This window comes from Zasmidium cellare (genome assembly GCF_010093935.1).
Source record: "Zasmidium cellare ATCC 36951 unplaced genomic scaffold M409scaffold_2, whole genome shotgun sequence".
Lineage (NCBI taxonomy): Eukaryota > Fungi > Ascomycota > Dothideomycetes > Mycosphaerellales > Mycosphaerellaceae > Zasmidium > Zasmidium cellare.
The window spans coordinates 1,562,986-1,579,381 of NW_022986946.1; the positions used below are offsets into that span (position 1 = coordinate 1,562,986).

The 16,396-nt window shown below is 55.3% G+C and overlaps 6 protein-coding genes across 6 annotated transcripts; 1 reads left to right on the forward strand and 5 right to left on the reverse strand.

Moving 5' to 3' along the window:
• Positions 1 to 253: 253 nt before the first annotated feature.
• Positions 254 to 3,133, reverse strand: M409DRAFT_62804 (uncharacterized protein; the record flags this gene model as incomplete). Its single annotated transcript, XM_033815318.1, has 1 exon — positions 254 to 3,133. The coding sequence occupies one exon, from the start codon at positions 3,131 to 3,133 to the stop codon at positions 254 to 256; it is 2,880 nt and encodes a 959-aa protein (XP_033674127.1).
• Positions 3,134 to 4,573: 1,440 nt separating this feature from the next.
• Positions 4,574 to 5,298, reverse strand: M409DRAFT_17184 (uncharacterized protein; the record flags this gene model as incomplete). The annotated part of the gene is made up of 2 exons (XM_033803945.1): positions 4,574 to 4,833; positions 4,887 to 5,298. The coding sequence occupies 2 exons, from the start codon at positions 5,296 to 5,298 to the stop codon at positions 4,574 to 4,576; spliced, it is 672 nt and encodes a 223-aa protein (XP_033674128.1).
• Positions 5,299 to 6,255: 957 nt separating this feature from the next.
• M409DRAFT_62805 (uncharacterized protein) lies at positions 6,256 to 8,201 on the forward strand (the record flags this gene model as incomplete). Its single annotated transcript, XM_033815319.1, has 2 exons — positions 6,256 to 7,060; positions 7,108 to 8,201. The coding sequence occupies 2 exons, from the start codon at positions 6,256 to 6,258 to the stop codon at positions 8,199 to 8,201; spliced, it is 1,899 nt and encodes a 632-aa protein (XP_033674129.1).
• Positions 8,202 to 8,442: 241 nt separating this feature from the next.
• Positions 8,443 to 10,587, reverse strand: M409DRAFT_62806 (uncharacterized protein; the record flags this gene model as incomplete). Its single annotated transcript, XM_033815320.1, has 1 exon — positions 8,443 to 10,587. One exon carries the CDS (start codon positions 10,585 to 10,587, stop codon positions 8,443 to 8,445), a length of 2,145 nt encoding a protein of 714 aa, XP_033674130.1.
• A 559-nt stretch (positions 10,588 to 11,146) lies between these two features.
• M409DRAFT_17187 (uncharacterized protein) lies at positions 11,147 to 12,138 on the reverse strand (the record flags this gene model as incomplete). The annotated part of the gene is made up of 2 exons (XM_033803946.1): positions 11,147 to 11,988; positions 12,042 to 12,138. The coding sequence occupies 2 exons, from the start codon at positions 12,136 to 12,138 to the stop codon at positions 11,147 to 11,149; spliced, it is 939 nt and encodes a 312-aa protein (XP_033674131.1).
• An 897-nt stretch (positions 12,139 to 13,035) lies between these two features.
• M409DRAFT_49716 (uncharacterized protein) lies at positions 13,036 to 15,988 on the reverse strand (the record flags this gene model as incomplete). Its single annotated transcript, XM_033811321.1, has 10 exons — positions 13,036 to 13,363; positions 13,429 to 13,620; positions 13,670 to 14,076; positions 14,141 to 14,178; positions 14,235 to 14,374; positions 14,429 to 14,495; positions 14,547 to 14,857; positions 15,417 to 15,593; positions 15,680 to 15,763; positions 15,825 to 15,988. 10 exons carry the CDS (start codon positions 15,986 to 15,988, stop codon positions 13,036 to 13,038), a joined length of 1,908 nt encoding a protein of 635 aa, XP_033674132.1.
• Between the last annotated feature and the right edge of the window lie 408 nt (positions 15,989 to 16,396).

Consider the following 16,396-nt stretch of genomic DNA (forward strand, 5'->3'; position numbering starts at 1 on the left):
AACATGTTCATTGCTTGGTAGATGGGCAAGGTAGGAAGTGTACATATCGAAGACATACTTATATGGCAAACACGAAAAAGTAGGCCTCCAACTCCCTCCATGGGTATTTTTCAATCAAAAGCATGGCCTCGCTAGAAAACGCTTCAGGTCGACAACAAAGAGGCAAGCAAACAAAAGCTCCAGTATGGAAGATCGAGTGCCGCAGGGAGGAGGATGCGCAATGTGCAATGCGACATCGAAGTGCCGCCCACCCTCACAAACCCACCACCCCCTTCCCATCAAGCACCGCCCTAACATCCTCCAACCTCTTCCTCAACACCCGACTCCGCGGATCCGCATCCTCCTCACTCTGAAGCTGATGCACGACCTTCCTCAGACCCTCCACAACACTAAACAGCACGGCCTTATTCCTCAGACCCAGCGCCTTGCCGCTCGGATCCAGCAGGGCGTTCACGGCCACAGTCGCGGGGTCCTGACGGGCCAGGGCGCGAGGGGAGGTCGGTGGGGTGCTGAGCGCCGTGCCGAGAGAGCGGGATTGTTTCGGGGTTAGGGAGCCCGGTGGTGCGCGCTGGCTGTCTGTGCTGGGCGTTGGGCGGTGGGAGATGCCGCCGACGCCGGAGTCTGCGCGCTCGGAGCCGCTGTCGCGACGGGGGTGGTGTTTGACGGCTGTTGAGGGTCGCGAGTTTGGCTGGGAAGGAGGAGGCTGGGGAGCTGAGCGAGGGTTGTTTGCAAGATCACTTTCCAGGGGAGACACGTCTCGTCGACTGAAGGTGCTGATTCTCCTTGAAGGTTCTTCCATCGGCAAGACGGGACCTTCGTCATGATCTTCGTCTGCGGTCGCGTAAGTGTCCAGCGTGCTGATGCTCTCATCAGACATGGTCCTTTTGTGCAGGTTGCGTTCGATCTCCCTCAGCTTTTCAGGAGTCTCTGGTGTCGGTGGTGGAAAGAGCTCTGACTCCTGCCTGAAAGCATCTTCATCCTCATCTCCAACCAATGCTGGACCCCTAGCTGTCGAGACCGATGACACTGAAGCTCCACTGGATTCTGAACCCCGTCTGCCGTTGCTGTATGTACCCATGGCGCTGTGCAGGAAGCAATGTTCGTAATCAAAAGCATCCTCGCGATCTTCATGAGCCACGACTGGTTTTTGGTCGTTCTGGTCGTGCTGGGCGTCTTCATAGACACTAGCCTCGTCTTCTGATGGGGCGTAGTCGTCGTCTACGTGTGAAGATTGAGAAGAGATCGGTGATGAGTCGGAGAGATCCGTAGATAGGCCGGGAGATGGAACGTCCAGATAACTGTCTTCATCCACGAATGTACCAGGCATTTCTTGACTATTCTTATGTTGATGATGCGAATACCTGTTCTTGGCGGAGTCGATGATGGCAGTACCGCTGGGTGTCCTTCGGTGTGTTATTGGAGGCATCGGTTCGACATTCTTCGCTTTTCGAACCTGGAACTTGGAATCAGGGGTCTTTGGTGCCACAATCTCCACGATGCGCGCTTGCTGGAGGCCGGTCTGCTTCTGCGCTGCTGCTTGTTCTGCGAAAGCATTCCGACTCCCTGTGACGGGAACGCCATTCTCCCACATCTTTTGCGGCGAGGCTGGACTATTGCTGTTGGACGCCCAACCCACACGAGCATTTGCATCAAGCACTGGACTGCCATAGCTCGATGAGGACGTGTAGAACAGTTCCGGTGCGGTGCCCACGGCATTGTTAAATGGCGAAGAGTTTCGCAAACTTAGCTGGCTCTGTCTTCTGAGACTATCCTCCCGCGCCCGTTCTTTCAGAGTCGATATTTTGCCTTTGAGAGTGCTCATCTGCTCGCGCAGGTCGGATGTCCTCGATGATGGCCTATAGATTCCCAGTCCGTTATTCACCCCATGGTCGACGCCATTACGACTGTCACGAAACGATCGTCTGTTCTCGTCGGCTTCCGGCAGGGGTTCCAGATGGTTGGATTCAGGCGAATCCCTTGCATGCATGGCAACACCATAACCAACACCGCTGCTCCCTAGCGAATCGTGACTGCGACTTCCTCTCAACCCAGGGCCAGCAGACGGATCTACCCCACGACCCGGCGTTCGAATACTCCTCGACATCATGTAATGCGGTTGATCCAACGAAGTGTACGGCCGTTCAGGAATCTCAGTCTCACTGAACCCTCTCGAGTGGCCTTGATAGTCGCGACCCATCGTCGGTGAGCTGTTCTGAGTCTGAAGCCTCCTCGCAGACTGCTGATCCTCGCCATTGTAATCGTACCCATTCGACGCATACCGACGACCGTGTGAATACGCAGGCGAGAAGCTTGCCGACCCAAGAGATGTCGCACGTTTCAAGTTGGCAGCTGTCAACGGCGCAACCAGATCTCGAGCACCGCGCAGATTTCCCTCCATAACATTCAGACGTATCTTCGCGTTGGCCAAAATCTGCTCTGCTCGTTTGCTCAACACGGCCGAGTTGTACTCTTCCTGCCTCCTGCGATCGGCTTCTGCGTCGTGCTCCTCTGCGCTGTTCTCATATCTTGCCGGTGCCGAACTCTCCCCATTCTCTGTTTCATCGTCGCTCGCGCCGTCGGGTTTGCCATACTTGGCCAGGAAATTGGTCATGCCAGAAATGTCACTGGACGAGCTTCCTCCACTGTTACTGCGACGGTCCATGTCGGGCGGTTGGAGATAGTCGGGCTGTTCTGGCGCGAGATTGCCTACGTCCTGCAGAATCGGCGACGAGGGGATGAAGTCGGCGTCGATTGAGCCTTGCGATGGCGAACCGCGCGTGATGCTACCACCATTGGGAGCTCCCCCGCTGGCAGTGCGACTCCGCAGCAACATCATCTTGCGGGACATGAGGCCGAGCTTTTCCTTGCGGCCCATGGCGGCCTTGGGGCTGGGGCTTTCACCTCCACTGTCGCGCAAGTAGCTGGGACTGGGCGGACCCCGGGTGACTCGCGGAGGGGATGAGACAGTCGGCAGGCCGCTGGGCAGGATGTGGTCGGGGTTGGTGAGGGTCGGCGAGGGGAGCGAGGGCAGCGTCGGCAGCGGTTTGTCTGACGGCTGCTGCGACGGCGGCCATGGCGAGGTGTGCAGCGCATGCAGTTGGGGGTGGTGGTGGTGGTTGTGAGGGCCGGGCATGGCGCCTGATGCGGATGCGGATATGCGCAGCAGAGTGAGCACGGCAGGCTGCACGCCGCTGCACTGCGCTGCGTTGTCCTCACTGCGCTGGATTGGACTGGAGCCGTCCTCCCACGCTGCGTACCACCGCGGCGGGATGTCCTGTCCTGGGCAGCAATGGGTGGGAGGTGGTAAGACTGGGCGCGAGGCTCTGCGGCGATCGTCTGCTGCTGATGACACTGGACGCAAGCTAGCAAGGGTCGTCGCAGTGCTGGCGATTCACTTCCTTCTAAACACCGTCACCTGCGCGCACTGAATGGACGGTATTTCGGAGACGAAGGGCAGACATTGCATAGGAGTGCAGCGACCCCAGCGCACACCACGCATATCGTCGCCGCCAGCGCGCTCGTCTGTGCTGCTTTCTGCACGACGCAGGGATCATCTATCTGCAAGGAACAGAGTTCGCTTCAGCAGCACACTTGCAGCCCGCCGCCGCCTCTCATTGCTCGGCCCTCTGTTAAACTCTCGTCACATCCTGCGCTTCGCCCGTAATAAAGGCCGACCACATCTCGATATCACATGCCCACCTCCGGCCTGACGAAAGCGGCGTTTCCGTCCATCTTTTCCCCTTCATCATCATCACAACATGTTCATGGTCGAGCAGCTACCGACAGCCTGACGGATGACTTGATCAACCATGGGCTCCTCTGAGAGCCGCAATGACGAGCGCCGGCCGGCTATCAGCCTCCGCCACGGACCAGATCCATCCCAACCGAGACCTTCGATCCAGGTGCGTGGGTTGGTGGCACCCGGCTGCCGTCCCTCCTCCTCATCGTTGGGCGCGAGCGTTGGCGAAGAAGAAAACGCCCGGCACTGGTCCCGCCCACCGGCACTTTACGCGTTGGGTGAGTGAGACGTCAACATCCCAAAGCAGGCAGTGGGTAGCATTGAATTCAGAGGTTTTGCAACTGGGGAACCCATGCGGGTGACTTTGTGAGCGAGGTACGGTGATGCGACATGCGGAGCGCAGCTCTTCCACTTTCCGTTGGACTGCCCCCAATTGGCAAGCCTGTGTGAACTGGTTGACATGTATATGACAGGTTGTAAGACCGTATATGCCTGTCTATACGCTGCACCTTCCGCTGACATGTGCTTAATTCAATCAGGAACTTCTGCTGAATATTGTATGAGTCCGAACGAATGCAGCGACGCGGCATTTGATTGGCATGTTGAGGTCTCGTTCATCTATTGCATTCCTCTGTAATCCACATTCGTTGTCAGGACTCCCTGGATAACTTGAAAAATTCATCACCCGCCGCTTCTTGCTCGAACACCTCATTCGCCTGCTCGCCTGATGACTGATCCTTGACACGGGTCTGTTCCTGTTCTATAATCACTTCATCATAGAACGCCTCGTTTTCAACAACAGCAATCCACAAAAGACATCAATCTCCGAATTGTTCAAGGCTTCGTTTTGGGCTGCGGCTCACGAATCATGAATCGTCGTGGCTCAGTTCCATCGACCCCAAAAGGACGAAGGTCGAGCTCGTGATACTTGAAAATCTTGAAGCCATGTCTCTCATAGAGATGCCATCCAGCGGCGGATGCAGTCAAGACCGAGATGAGCCCAGCTTCATCAGCCATTTCACAACCATGCTTGACCAGCAAGCTTCCCGCGCCTTTGCGTTGCCAGTCAGGGTGGGTCATGAGAAGCTGCAGTCCTCCATTGCCGATGAGTGACCATAAAGACATGCTCAGGGACTGCGAGACATACTGAAATGTGGCTTGTTGCCATACGACGCCTTCCGCACTCCCTCGCTCTCCTCTCGCAACGCATTCCACAGGGTTTTCCGCTCCTCTTTTGCCTCCCCAACAGCACCTTCTTCAGGCACCGGAGCCTCCACATCCACCTTCTCTTCCTTCTCTTCAAGCTGCCAACTCCACATGGCGACTGACACCAATGTCCCAGTCTCCGAGTCGGTAGCCTTCAGCAAGACGCCGGCAGGATTCGGCTCTTGGAAATGATGAAGCATCATGCCCAGTATCATGTCTTTCCGGTTCTGGCCTTGTCGTCGTGCCTCTTCGTCCATTGCCATTCCCAGTGCCCAGCCCCTCGTCGCCACCTCGTCCAAGTCCGCGAACTCGCGGCAGTCCTCCTCGCGCAACTTGGAGATTTCGAAAGGCATCTTCGATACTTTGATGCTGGTTCGACCGATGGGAGAATCGTGTCTTGATACTGGTACGCGATCGATACTACAAGTAGGTTTTCTACGCCTTTTCAACGCCCTATCAGGCTTTCAGCTGGAGAAGTAGCTGCGCATGGACATTGAAGGATTCGCTGCGCTGCAGCATCGTCCGGGTGACCATCTTGTTATCGAGGAGTCATACTTCAGCTTCACCTTTCAGGACAACAGTCGCCGAGAATGGCAATGTTTCCGGGCCAGACTGGGCAGGTGGTATTGCGAGATAGTACTTCTCATGAGGCGTCGTCGTGCTGAGTTGGAGGTTGAGGACGCGTTCCCTTGTAGCGCGTCTCTTTCGAAGACCCAGACTTCTCCAAACTCTCCGGCGAATGGTCAACAGGAACAGGAAAGGACGTGAAGAGCAGAAGCCACCCCGCGATCAAAGAGCTCCATGGCACGAGCTCTCGAAGCTGGCGAGGATGACGTTTCCACACCGGCTCTCCATGCAACGCCAGACATCCTGGACGGCAGCAATGCAAGAGAAAAGAGCTCCCATCCTGGAAGACATGCAGCTCAGAGTACGCGAGATCGATCGCGCGTAGCAGCTAGCAATCGCATCTTCCTCTGCGACCTCCGTGCTTGAGAAAGTAGGCGTTGGCGCAGCAGGATGGCATTGCATTTCTGGCCATCGCAAACCGACCACGAATCCGCCGGTACACCCAGCCCCCGTCGACCTTACAACCGCTGCCATTATCCTCGTTTCAGGTAACATCCCTGATCGCCAATGGTGGCGCGGCGCGCCCACGGACGGGTTTGACCATGGTCGACGCAAATAGCCCGCCGACGACGACGCGGCAAGATTCTGTAGTTGTAGCCGCAGCAGCAGAGGACGAAAAGCGCCAGAAGCAAAACACAACACCCTCTCTGCGACATAAGGTTGGCTCGGTGGGCTCCGGCACTATGTCCAGCCTTCGTGTCGTCAATGTCTCGCCAGAATTGAAGTCGTCATTGACGGAAACCCCGCTGAGTCCTCTGGACGACGTTCTGGCCTCGCCGCTCTCGACGCCTCTTGAAATCAACCACAATGATCCTTTCAGTTCTCACTTCGAGGAGCACATGTCGCCAATAGCTTCGCCTGCCCCGCCGAGCGTGTTTGACATTCCAGAGGAGCAGGAGCAGCATGACGAGACACATACCGAGTCGACGACGGCGCTGGACTCTGGGCGGGATTCCGATGATCAGGATTCCTACAACTTGAAGCCTCCGCTGCCTCCCACTATTCAGCAGAATCAAAATGGTTTGGAAAGTCTTGCTGCGCGGTTCTTCTCTGCCGAGCACCTGGATGTCATTCTCCAAGACCATTCGCTTGCTTTAAGGTTCACGCGCTTCCTCGATCAATACCGACCACAACATACAGACACTCTCAAACAGTATGCGCAGGCTAGGAAGGCAATCGCAGCAGTCGAGTACGCCAATGCGATTGCAAGGCAGCTCCAACCACGTTCTGGACATAAGCCATTGGGCGCCGCGACACTTGACCAACAATTCGAGGCGAGATCTAAGCAGACCGTCGAAGCTCTGGTCGAGGAAGCGCTGCCGGCATACTTAACGCATCGGCTGGTTTCTCTCGTGACAGATACTCTCGTCAAGGAGATCACGGGCAATAGTGCGCCTATCATGACTGAGCTGATACCAAGTCTTGCGGAGGTGTACTGCATTTCGGATCCGTCAATACCAGACAATCCGATAGTGTATGCCAGTGAAGGTACGGCAGGAATTCAATCACTTCGGGACAGCACTGACTAGTTACAGAGTTCTACAATCTCTCGCAATATAGCAAAGAATATGTTATAGGCCGCAACTGCCGATTCCTCCAAGGACCGAAGTCATCTCACTCGGCAGTGAGGAGACTGATAGAGACACTCAGCCAGGGCGAAGAGTGCTGCGAGACTATCCTCAATTACCGACGAGATGGCACACCTTTTATGAACCTCCTCATGATTGCCCCAATGTACGACAACAAGGGCACCGTGAGATACTTCCTAGGAGCACAGATCGACGTCTCATCCTTGATCGAAGACGGACGAGGACTGGAATCGTTCGCTCAGCTACTATCGCAAGACCGCTCGAGCGCACGATTCAGTCTCCTCGCGCACAAGGACCCTCGAACAGCACTGACAGATCTCGGCCAACTCCTCACCGAAGAAGAGACAGACCTCTTCAAAAACCTCGCCCAACGAACCACCACGCTCTCCCACCCCCCAGCCTCCATCCGCTCAAGCTCCACCCGCCCACCCAACAGCAGAGGCCGCAACAGCAGACTCGTCCTCGGCATGGACGACCTAACCAAAGACCCACCCCTCTGGCCCGCCGCGAGTCTAGGCCCCTCCGGCCGCCTCCCAGGCGTCTACCAAAACTACCTCCTCGTCCGGCCCTACCCCTCCCTCCGAATCACATTCACCTCACCCACCCTCCGCATCCCCGGCCTCCTCCAAACCAAACTCCTCGATCGAATAGGCGGCCCTTCAACCGTCCGCGAGGGACTTCAGGACGCTTTAGCACGCGGCACGACGGGCGTCACGGCGAAAGTCACCTGGCTTACGAGTATGAATGAGGGAGAAGGCAAACCCCGCTGGTTACACTGCACACCGCTGTTTGGGGTTGATGACCGTGTCGGGGTGTGGATGGTGGTGATGGTGGAGAATGAGCAGGTGACGGGGGGGTTGAATCGTGGTGGTGATGGGAATGGTGGGAATGGAAGGTTATCGGGCGTGAATCGTTTTACGTCGAGGAAACTTTATGCGGATTATTTGAGGCGGGAGGGGGGTGGGAGGCCGACGACGCAGGAGACGACGTCGTCGACGAGGGAGAGGAGGGAGGCGGATGAGTTTTTTAAGGACTTCTGATTAACAAAGAGGTGAGGCAGGGCGAGATTTATTCTTTTCTGATGAAGTGAATGAATGGGTATGATGGAAAAGCGTATGATGGTGCATAGATATAGACATTGTCTCTTTCTTCATCGTAATGTATATGTATACATACCCTCCCAAACATGTACACAAATTGTAAAACCTGAACAACATCATCCCTCCCTCCCAACCAACCCAACCCACCCCACCCCAACCAATTCCTTCTCTCCCATCTATCTCAAACCCCAGCCCTCCTCAACGTCTCCCTCGCCGTCGTAATCTTCAACCCAATCCTCGCATCCAAATCAAAACTCTCCCACCTCTCCACCCTCCCCAACTCCTCACTACACCGTCTCAACACCTCCCTCTCCCCATCCTGCCCGCCCGCCTCCTGCCACAAACACACCGCATGCTCATAATGCGCGACCGGCAGAGGCCAGTTATCCGCGTGCGGACAGGCCTTGAGGGCGTGCCAGTCGTAGCAGTAGACCTTCTCGGTGAGGGTGGCTTGCGCTTCGGCGAGGCGGTTGAGCGTGCGGAGGCAGGTGGCGGTGAGGAGGGCGAGGATGGCGCGTTCGTCGATGGGTTCAGGGGGTTCTGCTTGCGCGTGCTGGGTCTCGGACCACGCGAGGCAGGCGAGGGAGAGATGGACGTGTTCGGGGCGCATGCGGCGGAAGCCGGACCAGAAGTAGATCATTTCTTCGAGGGGGCTGACGCCGATGGCGTCGACGAGGTCGGTGGTGGGGGAGGAGGCTTTGGCGCGGGCGGTCCATTTGGCGAGTTTGCGGACGATGAAGACGTCGAGGGGCAGTTGGCGGGCCATGAGGCGTTTTTTGCCAGCGTGCTGGGTGACGCTGTTGAGGAGGTCGGTGGCTTTCTTCTTGTGTGCGGAGGCTTTCTCCGGGTTTTCTTGGAGGGTGTATTGGCGGTAGAGCTCAACGTGGCAGGCGCCTGCGATGTAGAGGTAGAGGCCCGGGCTCCAGCTGTTCATGTCGACGCATTTGATGAAGCAGTTGGCGCATTCTTCGTAGCGGTGCAGGCACATGAGCGCTGTGCTCGTTTCGAAGAGACGGAGGGCTTCGACTTGTTTGAGGGGCGATTTGAGAGGATTGTTGATCAAGATGTCCGCGCCTCTTTCGAGATCTCGACCTGCCATGGCCATGCGCGCTTCTTCCAATACCCACATGACGGATTGAGGGTAGAGCTTGCGGATATCCTGGAGGAGGACAGTCAGTCTTTCTTTTGGGTACGACTCTCTGCTGTGGATATCGCAGAGAGCGACGGCCGCGTTGTGGAAACCTAAGGTGATAGCGCTGGCGAGGGCTCCATTGATGTTATCTTTAAAGGCCGTCGCTCGCCATAACAAGCGCAGCCCATTCTCTCTGTCGCCGCGGAAAGAGAGGATGGACAGGATCCTGGAGAAAGCTGGAGGTACCATGGAGAGGATGAGCTGCAAAAGACCATAGCAGAGGGAGATCCCTGAGTGGATGTACACATCGATGGGGTCATTGGAGACGTCAGCGGTGAAGTCCAAATCGTCGTGCTTGCCAGCTGCTCCCTTGGATATGCTGGATGCGTATGCAGGCGGCATTTCGACAGAACTTTTGCTGTTCCGGCTTCCTTTGGTGCTGCCGTTTATGCTCAGGCTCTCGACTGGCAGGTCTATGTGTCCCTGGTATTCCACCGGTGTAGGCTGATTCCCCAGCCCTTCTTCTGCATCCTTGAAATTGAGGTCCTCCTCGTCGCCCGAGCCGGTAGGAGTCATGACTCCCGAACTCGCTGCTGAAGCCTCCTCAGGTCCATACGGTCTCTTGCTCTTGCTCTTCTCCGTAGCCGTGCTCGCTCTTGAACTGCTCGAAGTCGAGAAGTGCTTGTCCAGATATCGATTCTCCGCCTCCACGATCGCATGCAGCGTCGCGAATGCTCTTCGCAGCTTGTAGAACCCTCGCAGACTCTCTGTCAGACTCTCATTGAGCACGCCGATGACCGCAGACATGAGCTGCGTCTCGGCCTGACAAAGCGCATATTCTGATCCTGTAGGGTATATCTTGCTCTGGTGTGCAGTCGTAGGGTCTCGTGTCGCTCGTCGGTGGTGCTCGCTGGCGGATTCCTCGGCTTCTGAGAGACACGAAGAGGTCTGTTCCATCATCTCTTTCTCGAATCCCAGCGTCGCCCTGAGGAAGAACGTCGTCGCCCGCCCGAGCTTGTGGAAGGGGGAAGTGCCCTTGGATAACTCATTCTCGGCGCGTTCGTTCTCATCGTTCATGATCAAGGCGGCGGATTTGAGGGCATCCTGCAGAGCTGCGGGCTCGTCGAGAGCAGTCAGGCTCTTGGTGGCCGGGAGACTGGTCTTGGAGGATAGCCATCCCCCGACGCGCTTCATGATGGTGGTGGTGTGTACAGAAGTGACGGAGGCAGCAGTGTTGGCAGCCCAAGGAGTATTATCACCGGCTCATGGTGGAATTTCGACCGGTATGCACCACTGCGCCTCAGCACAAGACCAATAGCTTCGACAAGAATGACGGCATGTCATGGCGGAGCTAAAGGCTTATTTATTCCATGCACAACAATGGACAGCTCTAGTGAATGAATCCGGTCGTCGGTATGAAGGGTGGGTCGCTGGACTTTGCTCCTCGGCCTGTGGGACTGCGACTTCTTTTCTCCATCCCAAACTCCGTCCGGATCTCTTTCTCCCATGCACATCGCTTTGTTGACCCTGATCATGTACAAACCCGGCAATCTGGCACGGAGACCCTCCGTACCTGACATGTGAGAGGGATCACAAGTGAACCCGGGCAAGCCGCGTGGCAATTTGACGCCGAAGATACCGGCAGGGCACAACCCGGAATCTATACACTATATGCATTGCTTCAGGGAGAGCTAAGGATTATATGGTAACTTGATTTCAGGAACCTCACTCCTCTACCTCGAGTACATGGCTATTAATCCTTCTTCTCGAGAGCCCTGCGCTCCCTGCCACTGGTAAGGTACACAGCAGCACGCATCTCCAACAGAGGATCCGCACTGGACTCGACGCCTTCAACCCTTGGGACCGGATCAAAGATGATATGCTGCTCCTCCTTCTTGCTCTGGCCCTGCTCCTCGACCTCCTCCAGCTTGATCGTCCCCAGCTCAACCTGCTTGCGTTCCTCCGGCCAAAGCTTCGTAGCATCATCAGTCACATCACCTTCCTCGGCGATCTGAGCGAGGAGCTTCAAAGTCGCTGGGCCCTTGGAGAGACGCTCAGGTAGCTCGTCGAAGAGGTATGAGTCGGACTTGGAAGCCAGCTCGGCATCTGATAGGACTGAGAACTCCTCCGGCACGATGCGGTAGCGCACGAACGTCTCCTTGCCCTCGCTAGAGATGAACTTGAACGCGTTCACGCCGAAGTACTTTTCAGTCGCGAACGACACTGGCGAGGGCTTGGGATCCTGCACGAAGGCTGCTGCGGATGGGTTCTCGCCCAAGAAAGCCCCAACTGTGCCGTTGCCGATAGCTTGTAGGAGGCTCAGAAAGCCCTCGCCGGTCCGCATGGGGAAGTACTTGGTCGAGTGAGCGATGATGTCGGTATGCTTGTGTCCATCGTCACTCAAGACGAAGCGGACAGCCATGCCTCGCGGGTTGGCGTTGGCGTCCGTGTCGGGGATGTTCGGGATGCCCGTGGAGCTGGAGAAGCGTACCACGATCGGCGTGGAGGCGTTGTTGAAGTGTGGTGCCTTGGAAAGGGAGGCTGCTTCGGGGGTGGGTGTGAAGACGCCCTTGAGAAGTCGTCCGCGAGCATGGGCTGTGCTTCCGTCAGTCTACTGCCATCTACGTGAGAGTTGAGTATGAGCCTACCTGGACGATACTCTGGAGGAGTGCCAAACGCTCCCTGCAACGTCTTGACGAGCTTGCCAGCCGTCTCGACGATTTGCTTGTCCTCTGGAAGTGGCATATTGTCGGTTGGTGGTCTTTCTTTCCTTTCCTGACTTTCTAAATTGCTTGAATCTCTACCCTCCCAACTCTCCATCCTCGCGTCGCCCATCACCTCTTATATCCCTCCCCAACATCCCAACCATGCTCTGTCAGCCGCCTCCAGAACCTCGTCCTACACTCCACACCCATCCATTCCAAGCGAACACCGTCCCCCGAAGCCCCGAATAGCAAAAAGCTCCCCCAGCTGCATGTGCAAGAATTTGAAATTGCTCGGGTCTGATTTGTGTAAAAAAAAAGAGAACCTCAGCCACCTGTGCCAGCTAGCTAGCTGTAGGTTGTGAGGCGTTCATGCTCTCTGCTTACAGCTGCTGACTGATGCGTGACGGTAGCGCATATGCGCGCCAAGGAGGTTCGCTCCAATTGCTGGCGAGGCGATTACTGATTGCGTTTTCGCTGGGGGTTTCTATTGTGTCTCGGCTGCTGCACTCGGGTATGGGACTGCTAGAGAAGGTATTTGAGATTCTTTCTTTCGTTCTTGCTTGTTTGATTGAGATGCGGTCGAGATTGGGATTGAGACTAGAGAATTTGGAAGAGATGGGTTTGGTGGAAGAGATGGGTTTGGAGGAATGGATTGGAAATCGAGTTTGGGTTGGCGTTGCCTTTTCTTGTGAATGGGTCTGCCTTAACAAGGTGAGAAGACGCTAACATTCTTGACATGTGAAGATGTTGTGAATCTAGTCGACTCGGTGGCATATGATGGATCGTTCGAGGCATGTTCATTCCCTTCGACAATGCTCCACGGCCGCCCTCCAAGGCCATGCTCCATTACCTTCTTCTCGTAGAGTATTCCTTCGGTCAAGCCTAAGACGTGCGAGAAGTCTCCATTGCCATCGTGTTGGAGTTGCCCTGGACCCTCTCAAGGCTGCTTCAGCGGCGACCTCGTCGAGGTGATAAAGGTGGTGTTGGAGAACATCCCACTCGAATGAAACGCATCAAGGCACTCCCTCGGCGTCGTGGTCATCTCTTCGTCATACGTCGTCGGATCGAGGTGGTTTTCCAGCGTCGTGATGTTTTCGCCTTGATCGACACCAGACCAAAACAACTCCTCGAAACTGACATCTGGAATTGGAACACCTGTGGGCTTGTCGATGAAATGGGCCGGTGGCCTATCGCCAGGGATGGTAGCGGTGACTGGAATATGGGGAGAACCCGCTGGTCTCGCTGCGCCGGATGACCAGTCTTGTCTAGATGATACCACAAAAGTCAGTCAAGCTTGCCCTGCAGCAGAATGTTTTATCGGCATACTGACCCGACAACAAGCTGAATCGCCAGCGTGAGTGCGAACCAAGCATAGCTCTCCGGGTTCCGAATAGGGAGCGATTGCTTCCAATCCATCGTCTCGTCCCTGGCGCGCTCGAACATGGCGAGTGACATCCTCTGCAGCGCGCCCCAGGTTCGATGCTCGTCGAAGTGTCGATATCCTGCCTTCTCCGCGGGCCATCTATGCATGTCAGTGTCTCTCTTCACAGAGGTCTCCACAATGGACTCACCTCGGATCTCGACTCCCATCCGCATTGCGTTTTGCGAATTTGGTCGGCACATCGACAGAGTCCACCGGCTCGGTGAAGTGGAAGAGCTCGTGATAAAACGTCAAAGCCACGATCCCCATCGTATCGAGATGTGTTCCCTCAGGTTGTGGTGCCGTCTTGATATCGTAACTCCTGTACTGCGATTGTTGGAAACTGCGAGGGCATAGTGCGATGTGAGGTTTGTAGATCCATGCGTCGGTGCCGTGGTCATCGTCTTCGGGCAGCTCGTCGTATGTCCAGGTGAAGCCGTCGACGCCCCTGATTTGGCAGATGGAGGGCTGGTTCGTTCGAGGATCGAGAGGCCATGGGTAGTTTCGATTGGCGTCTAGTGGTGGCCAGGTGCTCTTTTGGAAGACCATGTAGCCACGCTATGGAGTTCAGTAGGGTCAGCTGGGCCCCTGAGACTGACGGAAAAGGGGTAAATTTAAGTACCTCGCGGGCAAACTCGAACCAGAAGTACCAATTATTATCTGGAAAGAGACTGTCAGTCGAAGCGCTGGATGTGGTGCTATCCGTTCATGCTCACCGAAGTTGCGGCCATGTTGTGTCTCCCACTCTCGCAGCGTGATGACCTGGTCAGTCATCCTATCCCTGATTTCCCTACCTCTGTGATCGCGGGCAGGGAAATTTGCCTGTTGCATGACTTGATACGTGGTGTCGCAAAACCTATCACGCAAAATCAGTGAACGCAATAGAGCATGCTAATCTCAACGTGCTCACAGCTTGGGCTTCTTCTTGGAATCGGGTTCGACTTTCGCGATTGCTTTTCTGAGGTCGTCATATCGCGCTTTGCTCTGGATCAGCATGATATCAAGTCACAGTCATGGGAATGACTTACTTCTGACTTCCTTCAACTTCGCCTTATAGACGCCCTGTGGCCTGAATGTATCAGCCGGCTGAGGTCGAGAATAGATCGCCCAGAAAGCCGCCATGAGCTTCCTCGTGTCGACATTCCCCTCATATGCTTCGTCGCTAATCTGGCCGATCACACCGGTGTTCAGTTGATTGATGTGAAGCCAGATCTTGTTGAGCGCATGTCGCGTGTCACGTTCGCCTGCGTCGGGATCGAAGATGGTAGAGACGGGATTGTTGGGATCTAGCTGCCTGAGACAGGAACTTGGGTACACGTTCGGATCTTCTCGTGTCGACCTGGAAGACATCTCCCAACTTGCGAATTTGAGCATGGGCACCAGTTATCGCAAGCGATATCAGGGCCGGGGTTAGAGATCGCATTTGAGTACTGGCTGACTTTTCTGGCGATCTCCTGTAGGTGTCTGAAGGGAAAGATGTGATCTTTGTTGACGGTGATGCTCAGATGTTGGACCGATAATGGTGTGTGAATAGTGTGTCGGAGAGGAGGCCTTTTCCGAGAGAACAGACTGTGCAACCCATCACTCTGTTGGCAAAGGTTCTCATGTTTGCATGTGCAACTAGCAAGCCATTGTTAACATGTGAAAAGCACGTGCAGTCAATGGTGGTCGCCTTCCAAGAGAGAAACAACGCTCCTGATCACCGCAATCCTGCCGTTATGTTCACCCATCTTGAAAGTAATTTCCAGTGCAAGGCAACCCGTGAGCACACTGAAGTGGAAAAGGTCGGCCTCCCATCGAATGTAGACCGCAATGACTCCATCGAGGTCGAAATCTCCGTGTGCATGCTCGCAGAAAACCGGACTCGGGCACCCTTCCCATAGCCAGCTTCCAATTACCTCCAGCCTTCGGCTTGAGAATCATCAGCCCCTGGGAATACCGGTTCGCAATGGCCAGAAGAGCAATCCATTTGATACTTCCGCATAATATTGAGAGCGAAGGAAGCCCAGGCGAAGGATTCACGATTCTTCGTCGTTTTGGTTTCGTATGAGGGTGTCTCAGGGCTCGCCCTCTCCCTGTATCGAATCTGTCAACTCAGGCGCAGCAGATCACCTTCTTGGATCACACGTTCATAGGAAGGGATATAGGGCTCGTGACTTACCACGCCACAAGATGCAGTAAGTCGTCCGCGCCGATCGTGACTGCATTTCGGTCGACAGTGAATGCATTCTTCCTTTTCTGCCATCTCCGAAAATCAGCAATGATCCGTTAGTAGCTCCTCAATCCTTTAACACTCACTCACGCACAGGATGGTCATTTCTGCCAACTTTGGGACCACGTCTTCGCTGATCGTCATTGGGAAGGTATAATACGAACCGACCATGTCCTTGCCCATCTCATGAGCGCATTTCCTCTCTGCGTAGACCGGCAGGGGCGCATAGCTGATAGCCTTGCCCTTCGAGTCTTTCATCGGGATTGGTTTCCCATTCTTGTCAGTTGCAGCGCTATGAGAGCCTGTATCTCCATGAATGTCGAGTCGCAGAAGAGCCCAGGCTTGAACTCATCTGGTACAGCCTTGTTGATAAGATTCCGACAGAGCTTGTAATCGTCTGTCCACAACATCAGCACTGCTGTACAGATCTTCTGTCACCAGAGATCGGTTGACTTACCTCTGACCGCTCGCAGCTTTTTTTATACGTGATCATTGGCTCTTGCGGTAACGCCATCGGGATACTCGTAGCTGGTTGGGCCATTTGAGCTGCCGATTCTGTTCGATCGCAAAGAAAGAAAGAAGAAGAAGAAAGAAGAAAGAAGCGAGGCTTTCGATGGAACAGTCATGATCTTGTGAGGGGGTGAACGTCACCTGCGAAACGTATCT